The 15,590-nt window shown below is 57.9% G+C and overlaps 1 protein-coding gene across 2 annotated transcripts in view; it reads right to left on the reverse strand.

Annotated features, from left to right (window-relative positions):
• SCARB1 (scavenger receptor class B member 1) overlaps positions 1-14,572 on the reverse strand; it is a 69,225-nt gene extending 54,653 nt beyond the window's left edge. The window contains exon 1 of one of the 2 annotated variants that reach the window (XM_080821414.1): positions 14,234-14,572. In XM_080821414.1, coding sequence (XP_080677540.1) covers positions 14,234-14,359 — 126 coding nt within the window. In that variant the 5' untranslated portion in view covers positions 14,360-14,572. The remainder of the gene's footprint in view (positions 1-14,233) is intronic. The other variant, XM_080821415.1, reaches the window with a different exon arrangement.
• Positions 14,573-15,590: the final 1,018 nt, after the last annotated feature.

Genomic DNA, 15,590 nt, shown 5'->3' on the forward strand with positions numbered 1-15,590 from the left:
CGGGCTCCGGCTCCTTTCTCTCAAGGATGGCCTCTCCTCCGGTTTCCAAGCAGGTGCTCACGTCCGCCGGCCACCCCGTCCGGCTCCCGACCACCGGGTGTTCTCTAAGAAGACGGGGGCTCTCGCCAGCTCCCCTCTCCTCCTTCTGAGCCCTCACCAGGATTGATCGTAAGGGTCCACTCGGGTCAATGGCAGCTGGCACCCCATTCTCCCAGCCTCTGCCGTGACCTCTTCCCCAGGTTTGGGTGCGGTGAGAGCAGCACCCCACTCCGGGTGCCGATTTCTGCCCTCGTCCATCCCGGCTTCGAGATCAAAATGCCATGGGTAGGGGGGCTTAGAAACAATAGATCTTTACTTCTCACAGTCTGGAGGCTGGAAGTCTGAGATCAAGGAGCCGGCAAGGGCACGTGAGAGCTCTCTTCTGGGTCGTCGGCTTTCTGCTGTGTCCTCACAGGGCGGAAGTGGCCGGGGACTCTCCGGGGACTGTCTGAAAAGGGCACTCATGGGGGGTACCTGGCTTAAACTCAGGCTAAGCCTCTGACTCTTGATTTCAGCTCAGGTCATGAGCTCAAGGCCATGGGATCGAGCCCCGTGTCGGGCTCTGCACTCAGCACAGAGTCGCTTGTCTCTCTCTCTCTCAAATAAACAAATAAAATCTTTAATAAATAAATAAGAGGGCTCTAACGCTTTTATAAGGGCCCCACCCTCTAGACCCAGTCACCTCCCAAAGTCCCCGCCTCCTCATACCATCATCACCCTGGGCGTTAGGTTTTGCCAAGAGATCAGTTTTGGGAGAACGGACACTCGGACCACAGCCGTGTGACAGGTGTCCGCGCAAGGTCTCTACCGCACCGCGTGAGTCAGGCACCTCCCTGGAAGCAAGTCCTCTTTCGCCCCAGGGAGAAATCAAAGACTCGGGAGTTGCAACAAGGAATCGGGAGGCCACAGCGGGTGGGATCCAGGAAGCCTGGGAACAGGCGGCGGAGCAGAGTCCCGGGAAGGCAGAGTCCCGGCACCTGCCAAGGGATTCCGGCTGCAGTAGGCTCGGGGCCGAGTAGGACCCGCATGACCTCCACCGCCGGCCCAGAGGCCAGAAGGAGCCAGGCTGACAGGGCCCGAGATTTCTGCAGGACTCAGAAGGATGGGTGGGGGGCCCCAGAACAGAGGGGGGCCCCAGCAGCTCGGCTCTCCAGCCCAGAGGAGGAGGCGGGTGTCTGGCCCGGCCCAGCCCGGGGCAGGGGTTAATCCAGAGGCCGGGAGGGGAAGGGGGAATCGGGCTGCAGAGGCGGGCGGAAGGACCCCGGGCCTTGGCTGGTGCCTGGCATGAGGGCCAGGAATCTGAGCGAGGAGAACAGGAAACTGGGGGGGCGGGGGCAGGGCCGGAAGGACTCACTGGCTCTCCCAGTCCCGGGGTGGGGGGACGGGGTGTTCAAACCCTCCCTGGGGTCCTGGCCTGCAGCGGGTGGGGCTGCCAAGCTGGGGGGACTCCAGACACCCACCCCAGCGGAGCCACGAGAGCTCTGCTCCCATGCGATGCACACAAGGAGGCTTTTGTGTAGGAATCGGTTGGAAGAAAACGTGCACTGATGAAGAAACAATGGGACAGACCCACATCGCGGGGCATCCTGCCAAACACACTGGCCCAGTCCCCTCACCAACAATGAGCACCTCTGGGCAGAGGGCTCCCACCCGTCCCCCCGCACGGTTCTGGCAATTTCCCCAAACTAAAATTTTTTCCTACCAGAAACCTGGGAAAAGAGCACAGGAACTGCCGTCCAGTTGTTTTAAGGGGCTGAATGGTCCCTTGTGGGAAAGGCTGGGGCAGCCACACGGTGGAGCCCTCCCAGGCCTCCAGACGGACTAGCGAGAGCCCCCCAAGTGAGCCGGGAAGACTCAGAGAAGAGAGCGACAGTGCCGTGAGAACGGCAAGACGCAGGAAAGGGTGCCCCGTACGGTCCCACTCAGGGGAAACGGAGGCAGGCTAATCCTTGTATGTGCTCGTGTCCATAAGGCTAAGACGACGGCAAGAGCAAACACTTACGTGACACTTGCTAACTGTTGTCCTAAGTGGTTTACATATGCCAACTCCTCCACATTTTGAGAGCCCTAGAGAGGAGATTCCATTTTACAGAGCAAGAAGTAAGGCCCAGAGATGTTAAGTCACTGGCCCAAAGGCACACAGCTGGCACGTGGTAGAGTCAGGATCTGAACCCAGATGTCTGGCTCCAAAGCTCCCCATGCTCTTGGGTCCACCTAATCTCCTGGACACCAAACCTTGGCCAAGGGCTGGAGAGAACTCTGGGGATTTGCGAACTCACGGCTGACCTTGACGGTGACCTGCTGCGCCCCCTCATTCAGTACTACCTTCCAGCTCCCGACAGCCCACTCTGCCCCACACCTGTCACCCAGATGGAAGGTGACCATGTAGGCACCCAGGGTATGCTGTCAGGGATGTTCCCAGGGGCCCCGAGGGCCTGGCTGCCTAGGCAGGTTCCTCCCACACACACCTCCACACTGTCCTAGCTAAAGAAGTAAATGTCCCAAGGTCTGGGGCAAGGGCCAGCAGGCTGGTAGTCGTTCCTCCGGGGACTCGTGAGCCACACTGCAGAATGCACCTGCCGGCCTCAAGGACTGCAGGTCCAACCTCCCAGCTGTCCCTGGGCAGACTGTGATAAAGGCCACAGGGTCTCCGGCCGTCCCTCCCTCACCACTCTCCCCTCCAGCACATAACCTGGGGAGCCTCCCACCGGGAGCAGACAAAGCCTGAACTTCGGCCCACTCCACACTCCGGCTCTGACATCTCTTCCAGTTTATAAAACAACACCTCCGGGGCGCCTGGGTGGCTCAGTGGGTTGGGCCTCTGCCTTCTGCTCAGGTCATGGTCTCAGGGTCTTGGGATCGAGCCCCGCGTCGGGCTCTCTGCTCCACAGGGAGCCTGCTTCCCCCTCTCTCTCTGCCTGCCTCTCTGCCTGCTTGTGATCTCTCTCGCTCTGTCAAATAAATAAATAAATCTTAAAAAAAAAATAAAATAAAATAAAACAACACCTCCTCCCAATCCTGCCGCCAGGATGTGGGGCAGACAGGGACACAGGAACGCTGGTGAAGGGCTGAATCCCACAACTGCTCAGCCCCTTCCAAGCCCTGCTCCCCCGGCCCATCTAGCCTCTACCCAGCATCCCACCCCCTCTGCTCATCTGGGACAATCTGCCCTGCCAGTACTCACTGTTAATTTGCTCTGGGACCTCATGTAAATCCCCGCTCCCTCTGGGTTTTGTTTTCCCCAAAGGAAAAATTTTAAAAAGGTGTCAAGTAAAATCCAAGTTCCAGATCTAATGATCTGAGAGCCTGTGAAACCTTCCCTGATAAAAGACAAAGAGCTGCAAGCTACCACCTCCACAAGAGGTCTTCAATTAAGCCAAACAAAATAATCTCTAACACTGGAATTGCCAGCGTCACAGAGGCAATGAGATACAGAGGGGAAGCTCTTCTGGGGCAAAGGGCCCTTCAGCCAATTTTTTCTGCCCAGTCACCTTTTCCTCTTTCTCCTAACACCCTTATCCCCCACCCCCACCCCCATCCCTCCTCCTTCTCATTTAGGGCTCCACCCCACCCACCTAACTCCCTGGGGTTTGGGAAAAAAGAAACTCCTCCCCCAGCTCCAGGGATGGGCACACGATCCAAACCTGACCAATCACAGCAGTCCACTTCTCAAGCCATGGTGACTGGCTCAGGGAGGAGCATGTAACACGAGCCCAGTCAATCAAAGCCAATGAGCGCTCACAGCACAACTTTTCCCAGCTACTAGGAAACTTCTCCAATTACCCTTAAAGGTCCCTCCACAAGGCTCCCTTTGGAGACCTCTTGGGAACTTCAAAACCTCCAGACTCTCCCCCACATAGTGCAGCTGACCATTTGTTTTCTGAGCCCCAGACTGAGACGCCAGTGAGTGATATGGGAGCATATGTACCAAAATACGAATCTTGAACTCCAGGATTGCATTCAGGACCCCCGGGAAGAAGAGCAGGACCAGGAGAACCCCCCGACGACTCCCCAGGCTGACAGGAGCCCAGGCGACAGGTGGTTCACTGAGTGCAGGGAAATGATTTTGTACGGGTGAGCCACCTGCATGATCCCTTACAGAGTAAAACCATCGGCAGGATGGAACGAGTGGACTGAGTCTCCCCGTCCAGCCTCACTTAGTCTCTGCTGGTGGAGACAAGAGATGGTCCGTAAGTGACTCCGCTTTCATGCTGAACCTTGGCTTAAGAGCAGCAGGAAGGGAAACACACCCCTCCCCCGTGCCAGCCACCTGCCAGCTCAGGCCACCCTACCCGGTGTGAGGATCCCCACTCCCTCCAAGAGGCAGAAGGAAAGGGCTCTAGACCAGCCTCCACGCCTCCCCAAGCCCCCCAGCCAGGACAGGTGCGGTTTCTTTACCCACCACTCATAGACGGCCCTGATGACATCTCTGTAAGTCACGTTGGGACTGAGAAGGGGTCAATCAGAAGACATCAGTGCCCAGCCAGGGGACACACCCAGCCACTGGAAGGGAGTAACACGGGGTAGCTATGCCACAGATGGGGCAGACAGTGGCAGTGGGGCTCGTGGGGAGGGTTGGTGGTCAGGGGGTATCTTCTTCAAGAGGTCACGTTAGAGCTGAAACATAAAAGAGGAACCAAGCATAAGATCCAGAGGGGAAAAGCATTCTGTGGAGCAGTGACAGCATATGCAAAGGCCCTGGGGCAGGAAAGAACACAGGGGCACTGCAGGAAAACAAAGACCTGTGGGGCTGGAATAGGGTAAGCATTCTGAGAATGGAAGCAGGCAGGGGCTGGTGAAGAAGGGACTTACAGGCTGTGGGGACAGGAAGGCTTCCTACCCCATGCGAGAAGCTTTTCATCACAGCGGTAAAATGATCCCAGTTGCATTTTCTAAAGAGCGTTCCGGCTGCAGCAGGGAGAACGGACGGCACGGTGGCAAGAAGGTGCAGGAGCAGACAGCACAGTGAGGATGCTGGCAAGAGGTCTGCAGCAGGGGCCCGTGCAGAGGAGGGAAGCCAGCCCCCGTCCCTGCGCAGGATCACAACCTGCCGCTAGTCACAAACCTCCCTGTGAAGCCACCCTTGTCTTCTCAACATCCATTCCATAAATATTTGAGAACCCACGATTCTGTGCGAGGCATCATTCCAGGTGCTCGGGACTGGGCAGCACACAAAATCACCGTCCCTGCCCGCACAGGGTCCACATCATCCCGGAGAGAAAGGGACAGCAGACAACAAACACGACGCACAGGTATAGCATGTAGGACCTCACAGGGTGACAGGGCTACGGAAGGAAGAGCTGGGGAAGGAGAAGGAGGGGTCAGAGCCCGGGGGGGATGGCAATGGGCAAATTCAAACAAGGGAGAGGTCAGGGCGGGCCTCCAAGAGCACCCGAGATCCGAACGGAGCCCTAAAGGAGGGGGGAGCGCGAGTCACACACATCGGAGGAGAGATGCGGGCAGAGGGGAGAGTAAGGTGGAGTGTGCCCGTACGTCTCAGGAATGGCCAGTAGGCTGGGGTGCGAGGTCAAGGGGAAGGGGAGGGCAGAGAGGGGCGAGGGGCAGAGAGATGGTGGAGGCGTCAAGACCCAACATGAGGAATGCAGCTCTGACACCAAGGACCGTATGGGACAGGCCCACGGCGGGGGTTTCGAACAGAGGAGGACCGTGAGCTGACTGCAAAGGTCACAGGCTCCCTTTGGCTGCTGTGCAGAGAAGACCCAGCCAGAGAGCAAAGGCGGACACAGGGAGGCCGTCGGGAACCCAGGTGAGAGCTGGTGGCCCCGCGGACCGGGGCGGGAGCTGGAAGTGTGGCACGAAGCAGTGGGATCCTGGATGTCGTGTGAGGAGGGAGTCAGAGACGTCCTGACGGTCCGGTGTGGGAAGTGAGAGCGAGACAAGAGCTCCGGGCCTTTCCGCCGGGGCAGTTAGAGGCCGCAAAAGCAACAGACAAAGATGGGAACGCAGACAGAGCCTGGAAAAGGGACAGAGATAGGATCGGGGCCTGGGGCGGGGAGAGGGGCCAGGCACCGGCTGGGGTGTGCACGCAGCCTTGCACCACCGGAACTGAGATACAGAGCGGGCCCCTGGATGCCGGGGGCTGGAATTCGGGAGGAAGATCTCGCCTGGGATCAGCCGGGAACCCAGGACAAAGATGCCACTTACTGCCCGAGGCTCCCGGAGCTCACCCAGGGAATGCACGACCCAGAAAGGATGTCCAAGGCCTGAGCCCTGGGACTTGCCAGTAGGCGAGGGGTCAGGGAGATAAGGAGGCACGAACACAGGAGACAAAGAGCAGGCAGCCAGGGAGGTAGGAGGAAAACCTAGAGCACAGACATTTCTTGAGACGTGTCTCGAGAGTCCTTCTAGGACCTTCCAGAAAAGGTGGAAGGAACTTCACCCAAAATGCCAGGAAGCAAACAAGGGTCAGGCCACTCCTGTTCCTTCCCCGTCCCCAGCAGGAGGCTGTTGGCAAAGAGGAAGACACAGTGCGGTGGGGGCAGCGGGAAGGAGGCGAGAAACCCACAGCTGGGCCTCGGGCCACCGGGGTCCCGGACCTCTGGGTTCAGGGACGATCTGGGCAGGCAGTAGCTTCCAATCAGGCTCGGAATCACCCCGGAAGCCCCGGACGCCCTGCGATGCCCAGCTGCTGAGCCCTGCATGGCTCCAAAGCCAAGAATGGCCTGTTTGCTTTGTTTTGCTTCTCTTTGCATTTCTGCTCCTGCCAGCCACTCCCAGAGCCAGGGGAGGCCAAGGTCACGTTTGACAAGGGGGAGGGAAATGAGGTACATAAAAGAAGGTCTCCTTTTGTTTTGTTTTGTTTTGTTTTGAATTTTTGGCCTAGGCGCACAATCGAATTCTCCACACAGTAAACGTGTTTATGGGGCCAAAGTTACTAGATCTTTCTTCGTGGAGAAGAAAGCAGGGGCCCAGCACTCCTCCGCCCAGTCCTCTGGCTCTCAAATCACCAACCAGAAAAGTCTGTCTGCATCAGCCTCGTGCCAGAAACCAGCCCTGGGGGCGCCCCACGAGGCAGGCGGCTGTCCGCTGCCGAGCGAGGACACGAGATCATCCTTCTGGGCACCAGCGACCACCAGCACGCCCGGCCGCCGCCGACGGCGCAGACAGGCCAGTGCCGGGACGTGGGGACACTTCACGGAGCGAGTGTTTGATGACACCAACGCGTGACTCACTCTGTGTCATTTGCTGCTAGAGGAAGGCCAGCACAAGGTGATTCCAGGTAACCAGTTCTAGCTAATCACGTTGAATCACCGAGTGGAGGCACGGCTGGTATTAGTCATTCCGGGAAGGGACCGGGAACGTTTCATGGAACGGGAAGAGCCGGGCACCCGGAATACACCCGCGCTGCCGGGCCAGCGGAAGGCCAGACAGTGCTGGGGCACGTCACCACACACATACATGCGCACCCAACATGCACAGACACGCATGGATGCGTGTGCCCGCGTGTGCTCACATATGTGACCGGGCACACCAACCAGTGTGCCTGTGTGTGACCATGTGCGGCAACATGTGCGCACACGTCAGCACTGGCGCGTGAGCCCACACATAGACACATGTGTGCCAACACACGAGGACCACGCGTCCCATGCCACACGCGGGCGCACGGCAACCTGTGTGCACGCACGCCCGCATGCGTCCACGTGTACACCAACACGGCGACACCGTGCTCCCTGGTTACCCACATCCACATGCATGTGCACGTGCTCCAGCCTGTGGTCGCACGTGTGCGTGTGCCCATGCTAACATGCGTTCGCCTGTCGCCCGTCGTGTACGCACAATCGGCACACGCGACAACGCTCGCGTGAGCACACACGCCCCCTCAGGAAACCAGAGAGGAAAACAAAACTAAATCCAACTCAGGGACGCTAAAAATAGCCGTGGTTTCCAGCTGTCACTGTGGAGTGAGATGAAGCGACCTCCCACAGACCTCCCACAGGCTGGGAGGACCAGGAAGTCCCCCTGTGGGAAAGAGGAAGCAAAACAACCCCGAGCGGGCATGCACCTGCGTGCGATCCCAGGGTCCCGAGAATGGAGCGCCTTCCACCCGCCAGCGCCTGCCAGTCCCACGGCCTGGCCCCTCAGGGCCAGAGGCAGGAGACCCCCCCCCCCGCTGTCCGGGGCTCAGGAGCGGCCAGGCTGGGACCCCGGGGACTTCCCAGAGCTTCGGGAGCGGAGCTGGCCAAGCGGACCCTGCGGGAGAGGCCGCCCTTCCCCACTTCCCTTGGCGTCTGTGATTCCAGAACACACACACACACACACACACACACACACACACACACCCCTGGCTGCAAGGGAGCCCGCTGCCCACTGGCCGTGCAGGGCAAGCAGAAGGGGAGCTCAACCCAAACAGAGCACAGGAAGGGCCTGCCCTCCTGCCAAAGATTAGCCCAAGACACTCAGAATCAGAAAGCGGGGAGGACAGGGTCTACAGGGCAGCGGGCTCCGGGATTCAAATCCTGGCCCTGCCACGTCAGCCGTGTGAGCCGGGGCAAGGGACTTCACGGCGCTGTGCTTCCCCCATTTCCTGGGTAAAAGAGAGGCAACAGGAGCTCCCTGGATGCTAAACGAGATGACGTAATACGCCTAAAACACTTAGGATGATTAGGATGACGGCTGGCCAGTAAGAAGCGCTCATTAACGCTTCTCTGTCATCAACCCCCACCTTCTAACTGATGGGCGGAGGAGATTTGCCAGGGGGCCCGAAGCCACCCAGGGGCATGGGAGGACAGTCCTGGGGCTCTCTGGGTGGCTCTCGCTGAGGGAAGAGGGAGCGAAACAGTCTGAGTCCGAATCTTGGGCGGGGAGAGAGGATAAGGAAACAACCCGACCTCAAAACACGGACCACCTCGCTATCCACCATCCGAGCATGAACGCAAGGGCCGCTCTGGCCCTTGGGGACACTGCAGTGAGAGCGACAATGCAGCCCCTGCCCCAGCAGACGTCCCGGCTCAGGAGGGAGAAAGAGGCCGCACAAATAAACATAGAACATAAGGGACTACTATTAGGGACATGAGGGGCAAGCTACACAGATATCTGGGGGTGAGCCTTCCAGACAGAGGGGGATGCAAGCCAGAGACTCTGTGGTAGGACCAGGCTAGGCAGCCTCAAGGACGTCAAGGAGATAGCGTGGTAGGTGAGCAGGGAGGCCAAGAGACGGTGAGGTAAGAGAGGGAAGGAGGGCCAGACTGTGGGGGCATTCAGGCCACTGAGACGACCCTGATACTCACTCACAGTAACATTGGGAACCTCGAAGGGTTGTCAGCTGAGGGGACACATGATCTGACAAGCGTTTTATCAGGATCCCTCTGGCTGTCTACGAAGACCAGAGATGAGACTACTGCACCAGTCCAAGCAGTGGATGGAGAAGGCCGCCCCGGTGATGTTGAGGGGTTGAAATCCAGATACACTTTGAAGATAAAGCTGATAGGATCTGCTGATAGACCATATGAAGGACGACCCAAGATCTTCACCTCCACACTTGGGGGAACAAACGGCGGTGTCATTTATTGAGATGGAAACACAAGCCGGGGAAGCCTTCGGCAGCTGAAAAAATGAGTGGATAAAGCCCTCGAGGCTGATTTCAATCAGCAAACCAACTTAGAGACGGCAGAGGGGACCCAGCTCCCCTCCTGGATGTGGAGGAGGCTTGGAGGCCCATCGACTCATAGTGGCCGAGCAGACAAGCACCTTCCCCTGCGGCCCGGCTGCAGCAAGGGGCTCCTCCTACTGCCGGGCCTTCCCTGTTGGACCAGAGACACCTGGTAACTTGGAAACGTACTACCAGGGACCTGGAGCGAGCATCCCTCATCCATTCGGACAGGGAGGGCCATGCATGCCAGGCTCAGTCCTAGGCAATGGAGACAAGAGTCCCCATGCTCCTGGCGTTTTCCTCCAGGATATTTTCTCACACACACACACACACACACACACACACACACACACCAGGAAGGTTACCTGGGGCAAATTACTCTCCAAAGCTTCGTTTCCCTATGTGTCGAGGACGATAATGAGAAGTGTCCCAGAACTGTCCCAGGACTAAACAAGACGGCATTCACCAAGATGTCCTGAACACTGCCTGGCCCACGGGAATTCGCGACTGCTCTCCTTACGCATTCCGGCTGGACACCTCCTGTCCACTCCCACCTACTGAGGGAAAGTAGAAGGGATGAGTCTCGCTTCTTTCCCTGGACCTCTCCCAGCAACCTCAGCCCACGAGGCTGCTCTGCTGTGTGCCGCCCACGGTGGGAGGCACGTTCGGCCACTCTCTGGGGAAACCTTGGATTCGTTACTAATTTTTAATTAAACATATAACACATGAATATTCTCCTTGTTTAAAAAAAAAAAAAAAAAAGCAGGGGCGCCTGGGTGGCTCAGTCGGTTAAGCGTCTGCCTTCAGCTCAGGTCACGATCCCCAGGTCCTGGGATGGAAGGTTTGAGTCCCACTCAGCAGGGAGTCTGCTTCTCCCTCTCCCTCTGCCTGCCGCTGCTCCTGCTCACACACTCTCTCTCTCTCAAATAAATAAATTATTATAAATTTAAATAAATTAAATCTAAATAAATAAAATCAAAAAAAGAATTACAAGTAAAATATGTTTCCCTCGGCCACAGCCCAAGCCTCCCCCTTTGCCCCGAGAGTGAGCACTCTGTCAGTCCACCCCTTTTCTGATTTTATGTGCACTGTCCCCCACTGGAAATACAGGTTAGTGTCTTGTGACCTGAGCTTTTTCTCAACGACTTCTCTATTTTGCCAACTCTGTGCTAAAGCATACACATCGAGTCCCTTCTTTCTAACTTTTGCCTAGAAATCTATCGGATGAAGGGCTCCGGCTCCCACTCCCACCTTATTTCCTAGGCCCTGGCTGACATGTAGACCCCAACTCGGGATTGTGGCTCTGCCCCTCCACTGTCACAAGCCGTACAGATGCCAGCAAGCCCCGGACCTCTGCTATGCCTCAGTTTCCTTACCTGTAGGAGGGAACCAAAGCACCACCTCAACCTACTTCTCAAGGCTGTGGTCAGAGTCAAACAAGAAACACGAGACATGTCCAAGGTATTTGCACACATACGTAACCGCCTTTGTAGTTTATAATCTTGCTGGCAGGCAAACTACATCTGACCCGTCTCGAGCTGAAGAAAGAAACCGTGCCTCAGAGGTGAAGTGAGTGGCATGATGTCCCCAGCTAGCAAAGGGCCCAGCCAACTCAGCAGCCCCGGGCTCCGGAAACTGACTCGGGTTTCAGAATGCATCACCTCCCCACTCAACCCCATCAGCAGCCTGAGAAACGTAAATCAAACCCATCAGATCCACAACAACAACAAAATGATCATCATGAAGTATATGATGGCAGACACGCAGGGGGAGTGGGGCTTTCACGCTCTTGGCGGGCGCATAAATGCTGGAGCTTTCCAGAAAGGCAATTTGGCGGTAACTGTCAAAACTCAAACAGAACGGGCTTCGTGGTCTACAGGGTTCTGTTCTGAAAACCTGTCCCGTGCGAGAGTATTCGTGACATGCAGGCCAAGAGGTATGGACCAGGACGCTCACGGTTCAGTCGCTTGAAACAGAGAAAATCACCAGTCAGTAGAGAAACCAGGAAATAATCAAGGGGATCGCGATTTAAAGGAATACCAAGCAGAAAAGGGGGAAAAAATGATCAATTTATTTGTTGCGACCTGGAAACATTTTCAAGAGATATCCGCGAATTGAAAAGCAAACTGCAGAATATTTATACGTAGTATAGTCCCATATATGTCAAAAATACGTAGTAACGTGTGTAAATACATACTTATGACGCAGGCATCGATAAAGGTCTAGAAAGATACACACCTGCCAACAACGGTGGTAATTATTATTTGAGGATGGGAATAAAATGGAGGGATCTCTTTTTCCCTCCGTTTGAATTTTTTTATTTTTTTCCAAGCAAGAATTCATGTCTTATAGGCGGACTTCTTTAGTTAACCAAAAAGCATAAGAAAATAGCAAAGCACAAGGCCTCCCATTCAAGTTGCCCATGGACACGTGCAGCCAAAGAAAACACCGGCAGGCAGTCCCTCCCTCTCTCTTCACATCCCACCCACTCGGTCCCCTGAACACAGACATCCTTCTTCCACGGGAAGGGACTTGGCTGGGGCTCAGCCTGGGCTGCCCAAGAAGTGGCTGTCGTGGGCTGGGCTGGCCTTCCTGCCTTCACGCCACTCGGACCCAAACCAATCATCTTCGGGAGATTCACGGAGGATGCTGGGCAGCTCTCGCTCCACTTTAAACCTGGAAATTCTCGGTCCAGGATAATTGAGGATGATGGCGGTCTCCACTCTGGAAACCCAGAGTTAGAGTGGGGAATTAGGGGGTACCTGTGTGTGAACCAGCGTGCACAGAACTGACTGACATCCCTAGAAAGAACCACGCTGGGGGACGCCTGGGTGGCTCAGTCGGTTAAGCGTCTGCCTTTGGCTCAGGTCATAATCCAAAGGTCCTGGGATCAAGCCCCGCATCGGGCCCCCTGCTCAGCGGGAGAGTCTGCTTCTCCCCTTCCCTCTGTCCCTCACCCCTGCTTGTGCGTGCCCTCTTTCTCAATAAAATCTTTTAAAAGGGGGGGGGGAGAAGAAATCACCCTGGAGTTCACCCAGGAATGATGGGGCCGACCAGATGTTTCAACTATAAACCCCACCCACTCTCGCACCCCCAAAGCAAGAGGCTCTTTGTACAGGGTCCTGATGGCTCCCATGTTTACAGCACCTGGATGACAACATCGTGGGCTCTCCCTGAGATAAAGCTCTCACGGCTCTTCTGAACAGTGTAACCCCTCGGCCACCATGAGAGAGAACAAAGCAGTTCGAACGCACTGAGGTGACCCCACACACATCTGTCCGGCCACCCCCAGAGGCAAAAAAAACCAGGAGAGGGACTCAGGGCTCAGGGGCACCAGCAGCCAGGACCTCCTCGGAATCAGACTACAGGGCTTACTGGGACAAGATCTGCAAACAAACAAACCAACAAAAAGACACAGTGTGCCCAACATGACTCCCAGAGACCTTGAGGAAAGCCAGTCCTCGCCTCATGGTTAACGACCACCGGGTCCCAGGAAGGGGCGGCTCAGGCGTAAGCAGACTGTCGACCACATTCATCCAGCGATCCAGCCATCCCCAGGCATCCCGTACTGGGCAGGGGGCACAGATATGAAACGTGGACAAGTCCCATTCTTAAGAAACCCACCTAAAGGAGCAAGCTATGGGGAAAAGAGAAGTCAACGGGCAAGTGACATTACCCACATCTTCATCGAGGCTTGCTCAGTGTCTGGGTAAGGTGAGCCTCAGTTTCCTCGCCCCACACCGCCGCTGCTCTCTCTGGCATCAAGGCTCTGAAATGCTGTGACCCTGGCCTTTCTCAACGCCAGCTCATTTAAACAGGCTGTCCGGACACCCAGGGCAGAGTCTGATGGTCTGAGGCCAGCTAACTTGTCTCCACGGTTGAAAGGGCAATCGTGCGGAAAGTTAGGATCAGAGGTAAGCCCTCCGCTAATGCAGCCTTGGGCTTGTTCCTGCCTCCGTGGGAATCTCGGGGGAAAGCCGCTTACCATTCCCAGTGGGCATCAGGAAAGCAGTGTTGGGGGAGGACGGAGCCCTGGGCCTCTGAGAAGGGCTTTCTAAGGGGGAGCTTCCGGACAGCAGAGTGCTCTGCTGAGCACCCCGCTATCAAGGCCCGGGGACGCATGTGAGTCTCACAGAAGCACATGAATGGAAGGTTCCTGTCGTCCTGGGCTCACAGGAAACAGGCATAGTGCAGCCCTAATTTTAGCAGATAGGGCCTCAGGCTGCTGTAGTCAAGAGGCGAGAAAGTAGCACCATAATGTGCTCACACTCCAGCCTGTCCTGGGCGCCAGACTGCTTAGGGTGAGGTCTCTCATTCAGGCCTCCCCAACCCTGGGCCTGCGCCTCCAGGAGAGCCCCCAGATGCCCCCTTCGCCCCCCAGCCTCGGCCTGGGTCGGGGAGGGTCCTGCGGAGGCAGCCAGCGGCCCCTCGCGATGCGCTCCGGGCTCCCGTTGCTCCGGGGCCCCGACCCGGGGCGCCTATCCCGGCTCTGGCTCGCCCGCCCTCTAACTGGGCGCGCTCCTCCGCGCCCTGCGCCCTCCAGCTCCAAACCCGCGCGGGCCCCGGCCAGCGCCCCTCACCCACCTTGAGGACCTGCTGCTTGATGAGCGTGGGCACCACCACGATCATGACGGCTCCCAGCGCGGCGCACAGCAGCCCAGCGAAGCCCAGCACCGCGACCGCCCGGCGCGCTCTGGCGCGGCTGCCCATGTCTGCGCGCCCTGGCTCCCGCCCCGCGCTCGCGCGGCTCCGCGCCTGGGGGCACGGGGACCGAGACACAGGCGACACAGGCGGCGACTCTGGGGCAGGCGGGCCGCAGCGGCACGGCGGGGCCCAGACCGCGGCGCACGGAGGAGCGGCCCGGCAGGTGGCCGGCGGTTTTATGCGCCATCGCCGGCGCAGCCGGACCGCCCCCGGGACGCCCTGGGCACCAGGATTCGGGCGGGAGCCCACGGGCGGGGGCGGGGGGCGGGGGCTGCGCGGGGCCGGGGCGGGGTTGGGGGCGGGGCCGGGGCGGGGCGCGGATCGGACGGTCCGGAGGACACGCCCCGCGGGGGGTAGTCTGCCGCCCCACGCCCTCGCTTCCGTTTCCGCGGGAGACCGCGCGGGGATCCTCGTGCTCGGCGCGCAGTGGTGCCGGTGGGTTTGGCTCCCCCTCTGCCTCCTCTTCCCCGCTCCTCCCCGCCTCTCCCTTTCCCTGCTGCTCCTCCTCCATCACCTGCTCCCTCTCCTCTTCTCTCTCCCGCTCCTCCCGCAGCCCCCCCCCCGACCTTCCCGCTCCCCCCTCCTTCGCCCCTGCCCCTCCTCCTCTCCCACTTCCTCTGTCATGACCGGCGTCATGGGCACACTTAGCAGGAGTTTCCCAACTCATCAGAGACACCGGAGCCCCCATCCGCACTTCTGCGACCTCAGTGGCATCCCCCAAGCCCGCAACCACACTCACATTCTGTTCTAGCCTCGCTCTCGCTGGAACCAGCCTTGCAGACCCCCGCCTCAGTGCCTGATACACACAACACACACACCCCCTTGGCATTCTGTTCCTCCTAGATATCTGCCCGGCTCCTTCCTTCATGACCACTCTGCCACCTTATCAGAAAGGCCTTCCACCCGCCACCTCGTGTAAAACAAACTAGCGCCAGCTCTCCCCCTCTCCCTTATCGCTGAGAACCACCTGGCATGTTACACATTCGTCCTTTGCATTCTGACCAGCCCCCCCAGCTAGAATGCTGCGGGCAGACTCTTGGTCTCTCTGGGCCCCTGCCTTGTCCTCCGCAGCTAGCACTCTGTCTGGCAGGTAATGCCGGGCCCCCTGGGCTTCGCACCTTGCCCAAAATGGCTCCATTTTCCAGGTGAGGAAGCAGGCACAGGGAGGTGACATGAACACACCTTAGTATCTGCTTTCTAATGAAGAGGGAGGTATGATGAGCGAGTGAGCAAATAA

The sequence above is a fragment of the Martes martes genome (genome assembly GCF_963455335.1).
Source record: "Martes martes genome assembly, chromosome: 13".
Taxonomy (NCBI): domain Eukaryota; kingdom Metazoa; phylum Chordata; class Mammalia; order Carnivora; family Mustelidae; genus Martes; species Martes martes.